At 36.0% G+C, this 21602-nt stretch overlaps 1 protein-coding gene across 2 annotated transcripts in view; it reads left to right on the top strand.

Moving 5' to 3' along the window:
* UBE2W (ubiquitin conjugating enzyme E2 W) overlaps positions 1 to 15118 on the top strand; it is a 31612-nt gene extending 16494 nt beyond the window's left edge. For both annotated transcript variants that reach the window (XM_063327061.1, XM_063327062.1), the window contains exons 2-6: positions 1432 to 1523; positions 4293 to 4395; positions 6427 to 6582; positions 7736 to 7811; positions 12207 to 15118. In XM_063327061.1, coding sequence (XP_063183131.1) covers positions 1432 to 1523; positions 4293 to 4395; positions 6427 to 6582; positions 7736 to 7811; positions 12207 to 12220 — 441 coding nt within the window. In that variant the 3' untranslated portion in view covers positions 12221 to 15118. The remainder of the gene's footprint in view (positions 1 to 1431; positions 1524 to 4292; positions 4396 to 6426; positions 6583 to 7735; positions 7812 to 12206) is intronic.
* Positions 15119 to 21602: the final 6484 nt, after the last annotated feature.

Here is a 21602-nt window from a genome sequence, read left to right as displayed (position 1 = left end):
TATAGCTTTCTTAGGAAAATGCTAGCATTGTTTTTTCAGTTTGTTTATATCTGTACATCGATTATAACAGCCTTTAAAATTCTTTTATGACATAACATTTCACTTCAAAACATACTTGTTTAATTGCTTGCGAATAAAAGACTTTTAAAGTGTGTATTTAGGCTCAAGGTAGGAACTTACAGAATAGAAGCCCAAAGCAAGTTTTCAGGGCTGCTTGATAGAGACAGTAAGTTATTTCAAAATGTAAATTGCAAATGTGCGAGGGAGTTTTCTTTAGGAGTTGTGTGTCTGAATTTATCGTAGTCTTATTTCAAGGGTATTGGTGAGATACTGAATCACTTCTATGTTAACAAATGAACACTTTTTTTTTTTCCCCCTGTGGATCTTTTTAAGTTCTACTAAGCATCTGAAAGGGTTTTTTGAAAATTAGTAAGGAACAGATACAAATGTGTGATAAACATTTATTCCTCTTGAATGCTAGGTCAGGCTTAAATCTTATGTAAGGTCATTTCGACTAGTAGGATGATGGAGGTGGACTGGTAGGTGGTAAATATGAAAATTTTTGGCAGGAAAAAGGAGAGTAAGAAATGAGAAAGCCTTGAACTTTCTGTTATCTAGATGGCTTGGAAATGACAAAACATATTGCATAACTGTTTATATGGAGAAAATATACTCTGAAAGCAGTGCCAATGATAGCACTTCACAGAGGTTGCGTTTCCCTTTCTCCATAGATTGTAAGAAACAGTTCTAATAGTTGTTATAGTAGCAGCTGGTTGCGGTTACAGAATTATCCCTGTCAAAATAGGTAAGAATTACCTGAGAATTACACCTAAGGTGTAACGCTTTTCTAAATATTACAATTCTGTAGGTTCTAAGATGCAATTACTGGAAAGTTATAAAACTGTTTGTGTTCTGCAAGTCACATAGTCTTGTTTTAGTTTTGTGTTCTGTCTTCTGGGATGACTTAGAACAAGGCAAAGGCTTGCACAGGTGCCAGATAGAAGTGTTGTAAATTACTTAAGGGAGGAAGAGTTGTGCGGTTAAAATCTGGGAGAATTAATTGTAAGTCTGATGTTATCAGGGGAATATGAAATGTTCACAGCTAGGTGTAGAGCTCTGATTGACATTGTAATATGACAAAATCCTGGATGCTTCTGTGTATTTCGTAGCGCTACGGTTCTTCACTTAGCAGTGTTGCAAATGTAAGTGCCATTGCGTTTTACCAAAAAAGTAGATTTAAGGCCTATGACTTTTCAGTTTAATTTCTAGGAGAGGAGTCTTCCTTCTTCCTCACCTTTCAGTTTCACTTTATTTAATTTTTCAAATAAAACTCCTTTTACCTTTCAGTAATGAATGAGATGTACTTTAGTGTGCATGTTTATTGTCGAACGTTATTTAATATTTCAAATATTCTATACAATTTCTTTATAGAAACGATTACAAAAAGAACTATTGGCATTGCAAAATGATCCACCTCCAGGAATGACTCTAAATGAAAAGAGTGTACAAAATTCAATTACACAGTAAGTATACACTATTTTATTTTTGCTATCAAGCTGAAAAGTGTAAGTAATGAAAAATCCTCTGCATGCCACTTCCACCACTTATTCCAAGTAACGTTCTCAATTTCTGTTTTTAGTCTAGGGAATGAAGCATTGCTCTACTTAATGAGCATGTTGCAGTAACATGCTGGACACTCTTAAGGAACTGGATAGTGAATTATTTAAATTTTTATTAGGCATTTTACTGTCTAACAAAATGTCAATTGGTAAAAACTTCTACATGTTTTAGAACAAAATAATTTAATAATCTCTCATAGCTACTAACCTCTGAAACGCTTCAAAATTTATTGAAATAATGGAGTAGCTGGTTTCTGAATTATTTGCGTTGAGTGTTTGAGTTTTGTAGCTGTTAATTTCCATTGCCTTCTTTCTGGAAAGCAAATTGAGGAAGCTTCTTAAAGAGCAAAGTTATCTAAGTGCATTTCTTTGCACTTTCCTCCCAACTGTAGTTTTTTTCTGTGATTAGCAAAATGGAAAGAGAAACATGGTTAAATATTCTGTGTGCTGTCCATTAAAATGGACAGGTGTTGTTCCTGGTATTTAAACTATTTTTTTTAATAGACTGAAATTAAAAATATTTAGACTGTGTTGACATTTCTTTTAGATAATTTTCTTAAGTTTAATTTTAGAAAAAAGTTAAAAAAAATCTTAGCAGATGTAAACATTGATGAAAATATGGATCTCAGGCTATATGTTCTGGACTATATTATTGATTGATGGATCAATTTAAAAACAGCATAGAGCTGACTTCTGATGTTGCTTCGCATGTGCATTTTTGGTGGTGGCACTCAGAGGCTTTTCTGAGCCTTGTGTATACTGAGTTAAACACTGATGTTGCTTTTTAAATGATGCTGGGTTTTGTGTTAGTTCATGCAGATGAATATGACTGAAATAAATCGAAATAGTACTTTCCAGAGTTTGGTAATAATAATAATAAACTGCTGTGAAATTGCTGAATTACAGCTTGTATTTTTTGCTTGACTTTGGTTTTTTCTTTGGTGTTGTGGTTTGGGCTGGACAGGCCACTGAAGGAAAATACTTAAATTTGGGGGGCTGGGGGGGTGGGTGGTGGGAGGAAGGACTCAAACTAATATTGCAAGTCTTCTCCCATGTAAACAAAAAACAACTATTAAGTGGAAGTTTACAGCAGATGAACAGATGAAAAAGAAAAAAAAATATTGGGTGTTTTTTTTCTGTTTGTGGATTGCCATTTTTCTTACACTTTCCCTGTTCCCAGGGTACTACCTCATTGTTGGGGTTTTTTTCTGCTATGTACAATCTTTTACCATACAAATAAAAACTTCCTGTTTACTGTCATGCCAGATTTTGGAATTGTCACTATTTAAGAAGCTTTCTGTCACAAGTAACAGAACCCTTTCTCTTTGAGGGTTCCTGATGCATGAAGTAGCATGTTCCGAGTTCATTAACCAAGTTGCAGTTTGAACTGGTGCAGTAAAGATTTGTGTAGCAATACTAGCTTGCTTTTGAAAGATGTTGAATAAAATAATCGGATCCCATGATGTAACTGGGTCATTTGAAATGTTAAGCAATCATTTATTTTAAATACACAAGGATTAGAAATCTGAGATGGCTAAACCGTAAAGCACACAGGAAAGATGAGTTCTAGTGATTTCTTGACCATAAAAGGAGCAATGGCCAGGCAGAGTTATCTTCTACTTAGTAAATTTAAACTATTTTAGAAACTTGAAAGTGAAGGTTCTGGATCACAAGAACCAATAAAACTGAAGAATATTGGTGCAGCATGTGTATAAATGTAAAAGCACAAGGCATAAGAAGAGATTAGTGGTCTGGAGTAGAGATACATTAAATTTAAGGAGTCTTCACAAAATTAAAATATGGAACCAGTAGTACAGCCGTCATTGTGCTACTGTTGAAGATGCATTCCTTGTGAAGAGTGTGACAGCTAGCAGTTCAGTAGGGAAGCAATTTTTCTCAAAAAAAAAAAAAAAAGAGTAACAGAGGGGAAGATAAAAAATGTGCGCAGCTTAAATACATGGGGAAAGTGTATATGATGGGGGATGGAGAGATTGGAATAGGATCATCAGACTGATAGTTGAGGTGTTATCTTTATTAGAGTTGCAAAGCATTTTTTTTTTTTTTGCTTTGTTTTTAATTTTCTGTGACCTTTTCCTACTATTAACTTTTGCAGTTTTGATTTCATTACCTGCCAGGTTATATACCATTTAATTTCTGAGTTTTTCCACAGGTGTAGGTGCAAGAGGAGCATTGCCTTTCCCCCTTGGATATGGGTTTTATTTTAATGAATTGTATTGATGATTTCCTTGACAGAAAAGTAAAAAAAAAAAAAAAAAAAAAAAACCAAACATGAAAGAGAATGCATACTAGTTTGTTTCCTTCCAAACTTGTTTTTGTGTAGGAATAAACTTTGGAACAGGTCTTTTGTTTCAGCTTTGTTGTCTCAACATTAACAGTCATTTTATTGGGAACTGATGGGGCTGTGTTGAGTTCAAGTCATAATTAGTTGTATAATTTGTGGTGCTATATCAATGCCTGTATGTAAAATACCAAGTTTGTTTCTTTCAAACATAGGCTTGATGTGTTAATTCACTTTTGTGATAGTTATGTTACTGATTGAGAGTTCAGAAGATTTGGCTGTGATTGGTGATTGATTTGATTAGTCCTGTGCTCCAGGAGTAAAGTTATGATCTTTCAGTCTGCAATACTAACAGTTTTTTCCTCATTTCTTAGGTGGATTGTAGACATGGAAGGTGCTCCAGGAACACTATATGAAGGGGAGAAATTTCAGCTTCTATTTAAGTTCAGTAGCCGGTATCCTTTTGATTCGCCTCAGGTAACTTACTTCTTGCTTAACACTACCTTTAGGTTATAGCTGCATGACACATGCTAAATACTAGTATCATTCACATATCCTTGTGTGAGGTTTAGTTACTTTAATTTGTATTAAACACATTGTGCAGATTTCTTTTCTTTTAAAAATGATTCTGCAGTGAGGTATAGTGCTGTGACAGTCTATTTGGTTTCATGGGAGGTGCAAGAGCAGTGTAAACTGGAGGCTTCTTTGAGGTTGATATTCATATCACATGAAAGAGCAACACAGGATAAAGTAGGAAAGTCTCCTTCACTGCAGCATAGTAAACAACTGATTGCTTCTCTATGCCTTCTCTTTTTGCTTCCAGCTTCTTTTTTTTTTTTCTAGTTTGGTTCTAAGCCTCTTGCATTTTCTCTGCTGACATTGTTAATACAGATGGGGAAGTACTGTGCTTGTGGTAGGAATTCTCATAGGTACATTACATCTTTAAGAGAGGCCTGCAAATCTAGTGGTTATAATTGAGGTGTATAACTGAGCAACTGTTACTTTCATGGCAACGTAAAGAACTGAAGGGGCAGCAATACTACTAGGCTGCAGAATGAGCTCTGTACATCTATCCCTCTATTACCTGAAGGGAATGTTACAAAAGGTGGCTGGTAAGAGTAGTGTTTGGCAATCACCCCCACTCCTCTGATAATGGAAGAAGAAAAGCAAGAGTGCCTTAGTTCTTGTCCTGTCTGTTTCAGCTCAAAGTTCCAAGAGTGATCTCTGACACTTTTGTCGTTGGTGTTGAAGCTGAAGCACACAGCCATGAGAGACACTTAAACCTTAAAACATTACATATTTTTAGGTACCATGATTAAAACTAGAATGCTGACATTTCAGTCTCAGGTTTTAAGGAACAAACTGGCCACCTGTACTTCCGTACCCCATCAGGTTTGCAGTGAACTAGTCATAGGTGACCCATAGGAGAGTAGCCACTTTAGTTTGGTTCCAAGTAAGGTAGTTTGTACTCATTTCGCAACCTGTGTGTGTGGCTCTGTGCAATTTATTGTAAAACAGCAAGTTACATCCATATATGTACACTGAATTTTAGCACAGAAAACAGTTAAGAATTTGAGTACTGGATACTTGATTGTTGTCAATGGCTAGAATTTCCATTATAAAAATGCTGCTGTGCAATAAGTTCATTCTATATTACAAACCTTGGGGTCATAATTCTCTCTCCTGCAGATCTACTTACTGTGAGTTGACAGTTTACACTTCTGCTGCTTAATCACTTGTTTGTTTTCTGCATTTAGATGTATGTTGTCTGTCATAGTGTGCATGCTTTTACTTACCTGGTATGCCTAATTGTGGTTTTCCTATAAAAGAAAGACATTAGTTAAAAGTGAAATACATTACTGGATTTTGAAGGTAAGCTCTTCAATGTTTAAGAAATATCAATATCATAGAACACCAGGTTGGAAGGAACCTCAAGGATTATCTGGTCCAACCTTTTTTGGCAAAAGTATGGTCTAGACAAGATGGCCCAGCACCCTGTCCAGATGAATCTTAAAAGTGTCCAATGATGGAGAATCCACCACTTCCCTGGGGAGATTATTCCAATGGCTGATTGTTCTCAGTTTAAAGATCATTCTACATCCAGCTTTGCTGCTGCCTTAGGAACCCATCTCCCATTAGATAGCTTAAGCTTTCTAATTTCAGTTTCCTGTATGATGGTGTTGCTTCTTTCCTGTAGACAGTGGTGAGGTGGATGTGTTGTGTACGTGTATACACATTTGTACACATACGCATATCTGTATAACTTAGGAAACACTTAAGAGGCATCTGGGTATTATGGTTCTGAGTGGTAGAGTTTTATTATGTTATTGCATTGCATAAAAGATGACACCTATAGCTTCCAAAAATGAATGAACCTAACATGGTATTATTTAGTGTAAGTGAAAATGGTAGGTGCGCTTCTTAAATAAGATACTATTGTTTTCCCAAAAGCAATACAGTCTTATTTAAAATGTGGATTACAATTATGTTTGTTTTTTTCTTTTTTAGGTCATGTTTACTGGAGACAATATTCCTGTTCATCCTCATGTTTATAGCAATGGTCATATCTGCTTATCCATTCTAACAGAAGACTGGTCCCCAGCTCTCTCAGTGCAATCTGTTTGTCTTAGCATTATTAGCATGCTTTCCAGCTGCAAAGAAAAGGTATGGGGTTTTTTAGCACTGTTGGAGTAAAATAAGTAAAAATTAATAGTTTTTTACTTTGCAAAGTGAGACTTTCATTTCTCAAATTCTAAAATAGGCAAAACTGCTATATCTACGTTTCTACTACTGAAAAAATGCTAAGTTAGAACTGCAAAATAAACAGTGCAGTAAGTACTTTGCGTCTTTTTTCATGGTAACCTGCTCATATATCATTATTGGAAAAGAGGATTGAATGGAACCCTTCTAGTTGTACTAATTGTGAAGTTCAATCATGTTTTAGGACAATTCTTTGTAAATTGATTCTGTCTGTAAAGGGTAGTGCAAAATAACTATCAAAATGTCTTCGGTTCAGATGTTTGTAAGGCTTTGCAGCTGTACTGTGTCAGTGACCTTGATCATTTTAATTTCAGCAAAGTAAATGGTGCTAAGCTGCTTTTTTGGTCATAGATGAGTGGCAATGATACCTTAGACTGTTTTTTGTAGAGAGACAACCCTTTTACTCTTGACCATTTATTTCCAAGTGAAATGTCTGTGGAAGCTAGATGTGGTCAGAGCTTGTACATCTGTGCTATCCAAACATACCTATTTATGTCACTTCCCAATCAGTCCTTGTCATGTGTATGTGGTAGAAAAACACCCCCAAAATGGCTTTGTGTTGTATCCTATGACTTTAGTTTTGCATAATGATGACATTTAAGAAGAACGCTGAAGAATACAAAGTATTGATAAGATATAGATGTTTGGTTTAGTTATTTTCTCACCCACTCCAAACTTAGACCTATGGATGGGAATTGTATCTAGTATATGAGAATTAGATTCCAGACTGCAAAGGAATTTCATTTGGGTTTTTTGAACAACACCTGTTCCTTTCTTGTGCGTTTCTTTCTTTATTTTATTTTTTTAAAATTTTTTTTTTCTTGCCCTGTCTGTCTCCAAACTGTTTGATATTTTTCATTAATTTTTTGCTTGGAGTGTCTCCAGTAAGAATTGTTACCTGGGTCCTTAAGAGATTTTTCTTGACAAAGGTCTAGCCCTGCCTGTTACCTCATTTTCAATGCATTCACGTGGTAGCCTTTCGTAAGCTTATTAAATAGCTTATGTATTACAGTATAAGGATTGTTTGATTATTTGCAGGTCTTTTCTTTTGTTGCAGAGGCGACCTCCAGATAACTCATTTTATGTAAGAACGTGTAACAAGAATCCAAAGAAAACAAAATGGTGGTATCATGGTAAGTATTTACCTAGGATCAGGAATTTTGAAGTTTTTTTTAGGTTGAAGGCAATTAAAATGTAGGAAAGTAGGATAAATGCATTTAAAGCCTTAAACTCATTTTTAAATTTCAAAAAGTTATTAAAATCCTGAGGTACTCTGCTGTGATCTTTTTATATCAAATTTTAATAATTCCTGATGGAAATCTAAACAATACAGATTTATATGTTTTAAATTGTAGGGCTGAATTTGAATGAAAGTTCTGGTAAACTGTATTAGTCCATGACAAGTCTTAAGTTTGGGGTTGGGGAAGGTCCATAATAAAATGAGGTTTAGCTCTAAAACCAGGGCTTTTTGTAGCTGTTGGTAATGCATTAGAAGCTTTTACTGTGATGTTTGTATGTTTGTAAACAGCTAAGTGTTTTAATAGATTTCTACTGTTAATCGGAATTTCAAATGTGGGACAGTTGGCTGACTTAAAGGCTCTTAAGAACTAATAGTCAATATTACAGTAATGAGATTCTACATGTACATGATAAAAAAAAATACCGTACTTAAATTGCTATGTATAGTTCTACAGTGTCTACACTGCTAATGTGTTGTTTTGGCTTGGGATTTTTGTTTTAGTTTTGTTTGAGGTTTTTTTTGGTTGGTTGCGTTTTGTACATTTTATTTTTGGGTTTTTTTGTTGTTTTTTTTTTTCTTCTCCTTTACCTGTGCTCTCTGTCTGGCATTATACTATGTGGTTTCTTTCTTCTGCCCCAACATTTTCTTGTCTTATCCACTCCATTAGTGAAGAAAGAAAGGAGGATGGGGTAGAGACAGGCTATGCTTTTCCTCTCTCTTGTTGGTCAACACTTTCTTTGCTTTCCCTAGGAAAATACTGTACAAATGGTAGTTATTGGAAGCCCGTGTATTTTGGGAAGGGATGTGTTAGCACACAGTACTACCTGTTCTAGGGTGGTGCAGGAGGAGTTGATCCCATCACTATGTTTCACTGAAGTCTCCATCATAAGACATCCTCTGTTTTTCACTGCCTCCCCACCCCAGGACATGTTCTGCCTCCTACATGAAATGAGACCAGGTATTTTGAGACAGTGGGAGTTAATGACTGGAGAGGCAAGTGACTTAAGGGCAAAACCCTTAGATTCTTAAAAGCCCACAGTTGCCTTAACAAAAAAAGCTTGAGAGATTCATAATACTTGCTGAGACCCATGTGTTTTTTGATATATGGTAATGTAACAGAATATAACTCTGTTTCTCATAATACTCTAATAGTATCTCTGAAACAAGGTGACTTCAGTTACACTAAGAGGAGTGCTGTATGTCATGGGATTAAGAGATATTTAAGAAACTCAGAACTGTTTATCACGTGGTCGTGCTTTAAATCGTTTTTAAAATTGACTCCAAGAATAGTAAACCTGTTGCCTGCAAGGCTGGGTTTTTCACTGTTACCAGATTATTCAATAGTCATTTTCTCTTCTCCTCCTGTTTTTGCACTCTTGTAATGTGTTTGGTGCTTCTCCATTTCTAGTTTTGCTTTCTCTTTATTGGCAATTTTGGGAGTGTTTCTAGTAAATATTTTTATTTTCACTTGCTAGTTATTTTTAAAGAGAAACAAGTAAAGTTTCGTTCATTTGCTTTATCTTGTGATTAAAGTATGTTCTGTCTACTTTGAATTTGTACTAGTCTCGTTTTGATTCAAGATTGAAGTCTATCAAGGAGAACAGCCTGCAGATACTACTTTGATTTCTTACTCATGAAATTCAATTTGAGTTAAACAAGCAAAGCACCAAATGATTATGAAAGGAAATGTGGGCTGTCTTACTCTGGAAGTTGCTATATAATTGTGGCTCAAAACCATCAAACTGCTTATAGTCCACTAAACAAGTCATTTAATTACTGTGAAGTAACTACACAATAGCTGTTTTCTGAAAGTCAGAAAATCCTACCCCACCCCAAATTCAGAGCAACCTAAACGTCAACCTGTTGCAAGAAAAAGCAAGTCAGTTCATTTAAATAACTCCTACTGTTTTGCTTCATAATATTTTAATTTGTTTAACTTTCTTTTTTAGTACTAATTACAAAGGAGGTCATGATTCATTGGGCTTCCCCCCCCCATTAAATTCTTACATTAAAAAATAAAACATGCTTGATGTCCATTGAATACAAATTTTCTTAAATGCTAGAGGGTTTTTCCTTCAAGGTTTGCGTGTCACTTGCTCCTTCTCTCAGTTGTAAGTAATTTTGTTTCTCTTCTGTGGACATAAGACTGCCAAGGCCTGATCTTTAAATTTTCAGTGTTTTCTTAATGGGTTTGAAGAAATGGTGGGTTACACTAAAATGGGAAGTGTAGCTTGCCTGCTAATTTTAACCACCTCTCTTTGGAAAAAGAACTGTCTTCAATGTTATGTACACCTGAAAAGATTTACAAGCCCTTGGAAAAGATGATTCTGCCATCTTCATTTTCTGCTCCTTCAACTCAAGTGTCACATATCTGATCTTGTGGTTGAACCACTTTGGGCTGATAAATTAGGGGAGAAAAACCAATCCCAACCAAGAAGGAAAACCAGCTGTCCAAGGGTAACCACTGGGTGAAATAAATACAAGAACATGTGGAGGGAGATGCAGAATGGTTCTGCCCTTTCTGTTGTCAGCTAGCAATTGGCCTGGTTTAGCTTTAATGTGAAATTGAATCCCTGTGTTCTGATGAGAAAGGAGGAAGACTGTAATCACTTTTAATATATGCATTTGAAGGAAAACTTTTTTTTTCCCCCAGTAAGTGCCTGGAATTTATTTAGCTGGGAGCAAATAGTGCATGGTTGGCTGATGTAAAAGCAAACCAATGTGAACACAGAGGAATAAAGTGGCACTTTGAAATGTATTCTGACATGTAAACAAGTGTCTCTGTGCATCTAGTTTATTACAGAGTTTTTAATCTCTAATTTCATCCCTGCCCCAACGAAGCAATTTGCTTCATAAGCCTTGTTTGCTACAAACTGTTGTCCTCACAAGCCCTGTTTCAAAACTTCTGATCTTTGATAACTAAAAATATTTCTAGTTTGTCTGCCATACTCAACATCTGCTTCAACTGTACATTGAATTTCATGTCGAATTTCAATCTGAGTTGATTATGTTGTGTTAAAGACAGAGGAGGATCTCCCAGATACAGTTTTCTTGGGCATCCAGGCTGAAAATGGTTTCATAAAGCTGTTGCCTGGCTTTGATGTTGTCAGGAAGTAGATTTTTGTGAAAAAAGAGGGCAATGGTGTTTGTTTTAAGCAAGCACCTCCTTACTGCTTTTGGGTTTTGCATTTTGGGGTTTTTTTTTGTTTGTTTGTTTGTTTTCTTTTTGGTAGAAGTGTTTTCTCTGGTATTTGGTCTAAGCTTCTAGTACACAGTCTAAATACCTCTTCTATCAGTCTTGCATCCTTGACCAATCTTTTTTACATGTACAGTACCCTACTATCAAAATGAAGAGGGTTTTTACATGTAATAGGATTGATGACATAATGTTTTCCAGTGAGAATGTAGCTGCTGTTATTGGCTGATACTTTACAGTAAACAGTAAAAATACCCTTTATGAGGCTACGTTTTCTAAGTGTGCAAGGTTACAAGTGCATTAAAAATAACCACACAGTAAGATTGTTTTCTCTTAACAAGCTTAACATTTACTGTTACCAAATACAAATATACTGCAGGTTGATGCGTGGAAGTTTAAAAGGGAGAGCTTTCACAGGCAAATATTTATTTTAATATTGAGCATTATGCAGAAAGGTTGGCATAGAATATGTTTTTTGGTGATATGTTCTGTCCAATCACAGTATCTAAAATTTGGTGAGTGTAAGTTATTTTCAGGTGTAAGATTTTAGGATTATAGTAGTAACCTATTATTTTTCCATAATTCTGTCAGCTATAGTTCATGTTGATTCTTGAGAAATAAATAAATATATACATACATACATATATATGTATATATGTATCTATAAAGGGTTGAGAATGCATGAGAAGCCCACTCTGCCAGCTTTTATTGTTATATATTCCTTATAAAAGGATTTCTCAGTTTGATAGCTGCTGCGCTTCAGGGGGGTAAAATGCTAAGCATATTTGGTCTTTCATTTTCCTGATGAGTGGCTTTCTAGATACTGAATGTGGAAATTACTGTCCTTTTAATGGAATATTTGCTAATACTAATATGCCTGGGGGTGTATGTGTATTTTAGAAGTTTTATGTTTGGTATTCTCTCCTTTTTTTCCTGAGTCATTATTGACCAAAAGCTCAGAATTAGTCAATTGGTGTATTTCCACTGCATGTTACTGTCTATGCTGGGAATCGTTTCTGCGTACAGCACCTTGCTAATTTGGACTTGGAATGTTTATATGTTTTCCATAAATGCTCTTCTTTTATTTTAAAGATGACACATGTTGATGCCACCATTTTGTGATCCTCGTAGCAGAAGATAGTCCTACTGAGAAAATGAGCACTTTGATCATTCAGTCTTTGAACTTTAACCTTTGACTGGAAGTGACCTATAGGCAATGAAGACTACTTCCTTTGACTGCATTTTTACTAGTGTGCATTCTGGGCGCATGTTGATCGCTGGTTCAGTCCATGCAACTGACATGCTTTTATTAGTCATACAGTATTAATGCAGGTGTCCAGAAATGTCAGAATAATTCCATTGTTTTTATTTTAAGCTTTTGGAAGAATTCCAGGTCTTCATATATTGTGCAATAACACTGAGCTCCTTGGCGGTTTTGGTGCATCCATTGCCGGCAATGGACATTGTACCAGGGAAAGGTTTTGCTCCTGCCAGAAAAAAAGATACATGCATGACAGCTTATGAAAGTTTCGGATATATTTGGATTATAAGCAAGGGATCTACCATTACCTTAAAAGCCACCCCATTCTTTTATATTTGGATTCTATGCACTGTGATGACAAAACTAGCAGCATGAGTTAACATGCTTAGCTGAAGGACTGTAATAAGGTCATTGCATATTTATTAAATTGTTTATCTGCTGTCAAATTATTTTGACATGGAAGGCTTTTCAAATGACATTGGCAGAGAGGTACAATGTTATCCCTATGGTGAAATAAAACTACTTTTTGTATATAGTTATTCATATCTCTGAAGCAAAGGTATGAGTAATTTAGGGTATGAGTGATTTAATCAAGAATTTATTTTGGAGATAGGAAAGGATGGCAGTGATATAACTGAACTTGCTGCAGTCCGTAATTGGGCTTGTAATTTGTACTTTAGAGCTTTTTCCAAATAGATTGCACACTGTTATTTCCTGCTAGCCATCAGCATGAGCCCTACTGCCTACACCAATATTTCATTTATTTATGTGTTTGAAAGCAATCCATATAACATTTTTTGTTTGCATTCACTGTTTCTTTTGTTGTTGTATGTCATGTTTGAATGTTACAAAACAATATTTTGATTGAAAAGCTTTGTCAGAAGATATTTTCATGTAAATTATTTCTTTATCTTGTAAGCATCATCTTGTCTTTTAATCCTGTACTATAAAAAGAAAAAAATACATTTTTGACAGAGGCTTAATGTTTTGACAAAAAAGTGTGGACCTTCTTATTTAAGTTTAGACTAAAGTATATTTTCTTAACTTGCTTGTCCCACGCAGCCATACCAATTTTTTTCCAGGCTTTTACTTCACCAAAAAAGGGGAAAAAGCCTAAAATCAGATTGACATTTTTCTATGGAGCAACGTTTATTGAAATGATAGTTGTTCTCACCACTCTGTAATATTTTGATACTGCAATTAGGTTGTCTTTTTAGGAAGCACTTTTATAAACTTAATACCTTTACACATATGCAACATTTCTATAACTTTTTTTTACTGTTGCCTTATCGTTGCACTCAAAAAAAAAAAAATTCAAATGATTAATGTATGAATGTCTAAATCAAGTAACTACTTGATTTAAAAACAAGCAAACAAAAGCCAAAAAAAACCCCCAAACCCAACCCAGAAGGACTATCTACAATAGCAAACAGAAAATTGGCTAAAAATACTGATTATTTTTTTTTTCTTACTGCTGTATGATAACTGACAAGTTTTATAGCCTTGTACATACTTCTCTGTTACCTAATGTTTAAAACCTTTTAAAGTATAGATGCTTAACTCAGGGTGGATAGAGTTCAGATGGATTTGCTTCAGAGAAGTATTTTGTACAGCAACTGAGTTACGGATATTGCCAGTGAAGTGAGAATACAATATACTTCAGGAACTGCTATTTTTTCTACTGTATTGAAAATATCTCTTGGCCTTTAAAACTCAATGGTAAAAAATCTAGCTTTGGATATAAATTTGATGTGTGTATATATTTTCACAATAAGCCTTTAAAACATAGAATTCAGTTTCTTTTAAGAGCCAAAAATAATAATTTTAAACAAATGAAATAGTTCTGCTCCTAACTTTTTATTTAGAGAAATTGTATTGTTGTGAGTTAATCAAACTGGTTGTTTTTGGAAATGGTTCATATGAAAGAGCAGTAATCTGATACTTAATCTGTATATTCATGTTTACTGCTCTGTATTGATTGAAACGATTGACACATCGTCGAGAAATTAATGTATGAATGGTTCACGTAATGGATCCTATCAAACAGTCCACAGGAAAGAGACCTTATTGTGACACAAGGTATTGTCTATGAAGAAATGGTTCAAGTTCATCTTCTCAGATTCATGTATCTTTTCATGTGGTGACTTGCCATACTACAATACGTGGTTTCAGAGAAGCTTTATGACATACTGTATGTATTTTGTTGAAGATGTGCGTTGTAGTGCAAAGCGTAATACATTTTATTGATCTATCACATGAACTACAATGAAGTTAAATAACCAAATTTATGCTGCTCTTTAATAACACCACCCTCCCACCCCCCCCCCAACCCCCACAAAAAATGCAAGGTAGATTAGAAGAGAACGTACCTCAAGTCTTTTAGTTTACAGTAGAAATGCCTCCACTGGTTCTCTTGTCGCTCTGTGGGTAAGTTCACCTATATGCAGAGAGACAAGACAAAGCCGATGTACCACTCAAGCCCTCAAAATAATGCAACTATTCTGACAATGCTATGATGTCCTGAAATAGGGCTTGAATTAGATGAAGGTGGTGCCATCCTTTCTGTAGGGTGACCCTGTGTACATAACTGTCTTTCACTTGGAATTTCTCACATGAAATGGTTACAGAATTGGCTTGAAACGATCTTGCTTTTATTTTGTGTCAATGTTCATGTTGTTAAACACTTTGTTTTGTGTTTAGTGTCTTTATACTATAACACAATAAATTCTTGTTTTAAAATAGATTACTACCCTTGAATGGAAATACGTGTGGACCTTTTCATGGTGGAGTGCGGAAGCACTGTTCCTTATATTCAGCTACTCTTGAGACAAAGCTGTCAGAAATTCCAAAATGCTGTAATAGATATCAAGGGAGGAATTTGGATAATAGTGAGGTGTTTTCTCTTTTCTCCAGAGAGTATCTGTTTTAACAGCTGAAGGAAATAGTTTCTTAAAAAAAAAATAAATCACTAAGATATGGCGCTTTCATTTCACGTAGATGATCAAATAGTTCCTTATCATAGTTCTTTGCCATTTGACAAATACTTCGAACATTGAATGGGGAGTTTCAGATGCAGAAATCTTGTTTGCTTCCAGTGGTGGGAAGAGAGTTTCTGTTACTTTGTTAGCGTATGTCAGGACTGTTAAATGAAACTTTTGCTGCCTCATATCTAAATTGCTTTCAGTTTTGTACAGTGGTTTTTTTTTGTTTTTTTCAAGAGATGATGGCTTCTGTTTCAGAACAAGTAAGGCACTTTCTTCATACCTAAAACCCCCTATATTTGTGCAAAATTAAGTTTTTAACATTCACATATCATATATTATGAACGCTGTTCTGGATGTTTGATTTTTAGTTATTACTTTATTTGAAAGTCTGACAAAATGTAGTTCACACCTCAGTTCTTAAAGGTGTGGTCTTAGGAGACCATAAAATTCCCAGGTCAGTAATAGGATTTTAAAGAACAGATTAAACAAATGTCTGTCAGGAAGGGTTTAAATGTAATTGATAATAAGGCTTTCCAGTCGTATTCTTGGTGATTTTTTTTTTGTATATGTAAATATTTATTAAAATAAACGGTGTTTTAAAACATGGAGGGGAGAGGAGGGCATGGGGACCAACACCTGTAGCACTCATGTTTCTTAGAGCATGTCCTGTTGATATTAAAAGCTTTGTGATAATGCAGCTATATAATTTCTAGCTTTGTTGGGGGGAAGCCAGTATAGTTTTTGCCTCTTCTGGTGAAGCAATTCAGCATTATATTGTGCTTGTGCACTGACAAATCCTGATTATTCTAAACAAGATAGGTTTGAACGAACTTTCTTTTAAAACCAGTTACTTTTAACCCATATCACTCAATCCAGTTTGGGTTTGCTGTCATAGCAGTGGTACCTGAACAGTGTTGAACTGGATAAGGAGAATTAAGCCGCCTTAGTGATATTCCATCTCCAGCTGCAGCTACGCAGCAGGGTGGGAAGAGTGATTTGGGATTTGGTTTGTGTGCCAGGGACTTGTTAGCCTGTTGTTTCCAGGACTCCCATGAACTTTCCAAATCATCAGGCTTTATAATACCTTAATAAAATTGGAAGAGTAAAAATATCATGATCCTTCTTTTACTATATTAAAATACAATTAAGAAATACAAATTTGAAAGTACTTAAAAACTGTTTTTATTTCATTTTACTGGTAATAGCAATGCAGGGTGTCCTGTCGCTTGCCATATTTTTTCCTCTAGATTTTAAGTACTTTTTAAAGTTGTGTTTGAGGGCTTTTGAGCAGTTGATTCAACTCCTAAGTTGGAGCTACTTAAAGTAAGGGGTTTTTTTAAATTACAATGCAAGACCATTTTTGGTAACTTTGCAGTTCCAAAGTAATTGCTGTCATGAAGTGGCTTCCTTAGAAACCTGTGTGGGTTTCATTCAGATAATTATTTTATATTTGAAAAGCAAGACCTAAATGCAAAATCAGTTGATCTTGCAGTGTATGAGATCAGTGTAGAGATCAGATTGATAAACTTTTGTCCACAGTCTCTTTTAGTATAATACTCCACAGGAGCTCTTAAGGTGTGTATCAGTGATAGTAGGTTAGATTGTATTTAACCCACTTCAGTTTACATACATGCTATCTGCAAGTGTAACTTGGTCTTTTGAAGTGTCATTTTTCTCTTGACTTCTGGTGAAAGAGCAGCTTTACAAGAGACTCTGCTTTTCTGGAATAGGAATCCACTGAAGAACTGAAAACCATAATGATAGCCTGAAAGAAAGATGTTACAGTCTGAGATCCTGTAACATTGAGCACAGTTGCTTCCCTCGTGCTGTTCTGTCTTTTGGTATTTCAAATCTCCATGATAAGACCTTAAAAATTCTGTCTTGTCTTCAGCAGGTGGGAACCTGTTCTCTTGGAGCCCTTTGGAGTGCTTTCTGCCAAGTAGGTCAAGGTTAAATCTGTTCAGGTGAACATTCTAGGCCCTTTCTTTTTCCAGGACTACAGTATTATCTGGATGGTGCTAAGGCAGTTCTCCAGGGCATTTTATCTTTAAAGATAAAATCAAGCAGGAGTCCTGCTATTCAGTGTCTTTTCTTAGTTTACTGCTGCTGAAAAGGAGGAATTCGAACTCCTCCTCCTTCCCTTTCCAGCCTCAATGATCAATGATTCACATTCCTACCTTGCATCTAGCTCTATTGTCTGAGTCTGCACTGAGATGATTTAGGATGTTACACCAGTCTGAAACTGACTTGAGAAGACAAAGTGAAAATCTTTCTTCTCAATTAGCAAATTGAATCAGCTTGCTGCATAATCAAGAGCTTCAGAACCTAGTACCAGACATAGAAGGGATTGTGCAGCTGCAGTTCAGGAGATAATGTTTCATATCTTTAGACTTTTGTGCATAATGTAAAGTACTAGAAACCTTGATTTATGCAGAAGCTGAGTTATGTGCTATGAGAACCCTGAGAGCTGGAGGTCTGGGCTGCATATGACAGTCTGTGGCAGGGGATTCTCCTATCTGTTGTAACTCTGTTTTCTAGTAAAAATTCTGAAGTTGTTCCAAAACCTTCAGGTGATTACCTCTCTATTTGGATTTCTTGAGTTTCTGGGCCCAGGACTTTTTTGGTTGGCTTCTTGGGTTTTGGTTTTTTTGAAATAGCAAGGCTGCTAGCATTGCTCTGTGTGGATATTTTTGGTTAAGTTTATCAGACTGACATTGTCAAACCTTAATCAAATATAGAGTTACAGATTCAGTGAAGCTGCTCAGAAAATGCCCAGTTATTTTCCAAAAGGAAGGCAATCATTATGTTACAAATCAAATGCTCTTGAGATTAGATAGAAAGCCAAATGAGGTACAGTCATCTTCTAATACAGAAAACACTCGAGACAGAAGTCTTGGATACAGATCTCATTTGTGTATTGTATGCTTAAAGAAGAGGACTCTTGCACTGTGGCAGGAGGTTTTCAAGACAGAACCACACTGTTCCTCATCTCAACCCTTCCTTTGAAGGTCTTGTTCAAAAGATGGATGAAATCTGATGGTTTTGATCTCTATTTCTTATTTGTACTGGGTCAGTAAGGAGTGTGTGGCAGCTGTCGTTATGACCGATGAAGAGTGAATAACTCTTGACTGTCATGCTCTTATTCTCTAAACTGTCCATATGTCTACAGAAAACATGGACAGCTATATTTCACATGCACAAAATAAAGTACACCTTTATAAGGTGAAGACAATTCATTGAAGATTAGTACTGTGAAAGTAGCAGTATAGGAAGCATATATCGCTAAGTAAACAAGTCAAAACTGATGAAGCACACAATCTCCAGATGATTCAGAGTATATCAAGCCTGAAGTCTTGATTTGCATAAGGATTTGAGTTTATGAGGGGAAAAAAGAAATTGGTGGCATCACCTTGCACTAATGTATCACACTGAGTTTTGGACTATAACTTTTTTTTAATCTCTTACGCATTTGTGCATTGTATGCCCCAAGCAGTAACTTCTGTCTTAAGCATCATGCTGGAGTAACAGGTGACTTCGGCTTCCTTAAATAAGTATTAGTCCAGACAATCCTCTGTTGGAATGATCTTCCAAATGCTCCTGCCGATTGTGTTGACTAATGCACTGAGGATGCCATATGGAGATAAATGTGGGGTGGGAGGGAGAAATGAGAGGGGGAACAACCAGTTCTTGAAGGTTAAGTTTGATAGATTTCTGAAGATTCTCAGAGAATCGGTGGCTGGTGGCACAGCGTTGGTTCTTTGTGTTATTTTTAAGAGGACATCAGTAATTGCACCAAGCTGTAATTCTTACGTTACGAAGCTCTTCCAAAGTATAAGCCGGCAAATACAGTGCAACTCTGGTCATGATGCAACTGAAGGATCAAGGTCCTGTATGAAAACCAATATCAGAGTTTGTTGGGATATGCTATACTGAGAAAAAACACTGGTCCAATCAAACTTTACGACTCAGAGGATGGACAACTATCCATGAACTGAGCTAATAGGTTTCTTTTTGCCTTTACAGTAATTTTTCTAGAAATCCTAGTAAACTCTGAGCCAAGTAGACTTCATACTGTGCCTGACAAAAGATTTGGAAGACTTACAGGTGAAAAATAGACCTGGTATGGTGCTTTGCTATGTGTTTTTGTAATTCTGGAAGTTCCTTCTGTTAGCTTCCTTCCTTTCTTTAATCTGTAGGAATAGGCTAAGTCATATCTGGACATTAATCGTGTCTTCCTGGTTTCTCAGGTACTACTAGGGAATGCTATGTAGTCCAAAAAAAACCCAAAACTTTACTAAGAGTTGGAGACTTAATTTTGACAGGATTGTAAAATGATCTGAAGCCAAACAGCTTTAACCAACTTCAACTAACATAAATATGATCTGTCTCTCTTTCAGAATACATTGTTATACTATTAATTCACTGTTGTCCTGTGAAAAAGTTACATTGCTAGTTGTTATAACATGCATAATACACAACGAACTTCTTGCATGGTAAGCCTACCAAGAAATGACTACTTCATAGGTGAAACTGAGTAGTTAAATTCAATTTGATGTAGGAGGAGATGCACAGATTCTGTATTTTCAACTCACGTAGTACCTACTGCTTACTCAGTAACACTTCACATGTTTTGAAGCTCTGTGTTGCTGCTGTCCCAAGAAGTAGCATGTGGCTATAAGAGCTGTCACTTAAAAAAATTGGGCAAACTGAGACTGAAACTAGTGTATGCTGGCAGCACTAACAGCAAACTGGAAGCATCCGTAATCGTCTAAAAACCAACATCATTTGAGTGACAATGCTGCTGGTTGTCCTTGCTTTTATTGTTTCCATTCATGAGGTTATATACGTAGGAGCATGTGCAGGCAATGCTTTGGTGGTGTTCCTATTGACTATGATAAGCCCTTTATGTTATTTACTGATTCATGTTCACAATACTGGTAACTTCCAAAGCTTTTCTAGGGGGGGAAGCTTTTTTCTGTATGCAGAGTCTGCATTATGCTGTGTACAGAGAATTTCTTTCTCTTTTCTGCTTGATGTTTGACTCCATATATGCCTAAGATAGTCCTCATTCCAAGAGAATAATCATTTAAAAACTTACTAATTTAATATAGGTTTAACTTACTGTATAATTTTATAACATGGCCTTAAGTAATTTTTTTACTTCTACAAAATGGTAGAAATTTGAGTTCTCGTTGCAGAGTTTTTTCCCATGGTCCTGCAATAAAAGGATCGTTTTAGGAGGGTTATAAGAAGGAATATAAGATTGTAAGTGAAGTACGCAACACGTTTTGTAGCAGTGTAGCTTATATACAGCTGGGTGGAAAAGCAAACAAACTATGCAAAATGGAAAGCACCTTTCTACTGATTCAGTTCTCTCCAGACTAGTTGTGTCCTTTTACATCTACTTAACTAAGGCAGGTAAACTTAATGCCAGTACAAGTATGTGTTTGGCGATGAGTGAAACACTTAATTTTCATGTCCAACGCTGGCCTTAACTTTCTTCAAGACTTAAAAGGCCCGATCCCTGCTTTCTCTGTGACATAGTGCATCACAGTCTGCTCTCTGTAAAGTCACCAATAGGTACGATTAGGTACAATCGCTCACCAGCACGACTGTGCCAATAAATGTACCTAATGGTGACACTGATGTACAGACAGCCCGGTGCTGTTACTGGTGTAGCTTTGGTTGTGTTTGAAGTACGCTGCTGTAATCGGTGCCTGCAGTGAGAGGCACTACTGAGAATCTGAAGCAATTCAAGATGGGTGTGATGCTCTCGTACAACACCGTCAATGAAAACAGCATCGTGTCTGGACTTGTTTGAAAGCCTTTTTACATAGTTAGAATGCTATCAGTAAAGCAAAACCCAAACAGAACAAAAAAAAACAAACCGGGCTCGTAAACAGGAATTTAATCTTATGGAATCTATTGCTGCTTTGGCTTGTCATTAATTACACTTTGGCTTTCCCGTGTTTTCTCCTGAGCAGAGCCAGTGTATTCTCATGAAGTAGCAAAGCCCAGTAATGCAGAAGTGGGCTATTGCTAAATGTCTGACTGTGTGCTTTGTAATGGAAAACCGATACGCCGTGATCTTCAGGTTGGTAGTTCTGCTACTATTCTTGCTAATTCATCAAACTGTAGGTACATTTGTCTTCATTGCCTGTAGTCATGAGATTTGAAGCCCTGATTGACCTGAATTAGATATCTGAGTTTTCTTCTGAAATCCTGTGATCTGTGTTTTACGGG

Source organism: Chroicocephalus ridibundus, chromosome 2, assembly GCF_963924245.1.
Source record: "Chroicocephalus ridibundus chromosome 2, bChrRid1.1, whole genome shotgun sequence".
Lineage (NCBI taxonomy): Eukaryota > Metazoa > Chordata > Aves > Charadriiformes > Laridae > Chroicocephalus > Chroicocephalus ridibundus.
Note: the sequence above shows the minus strand (reverse complement) of the source record. Positions and strands in the feature narration are given on the sequence as shown.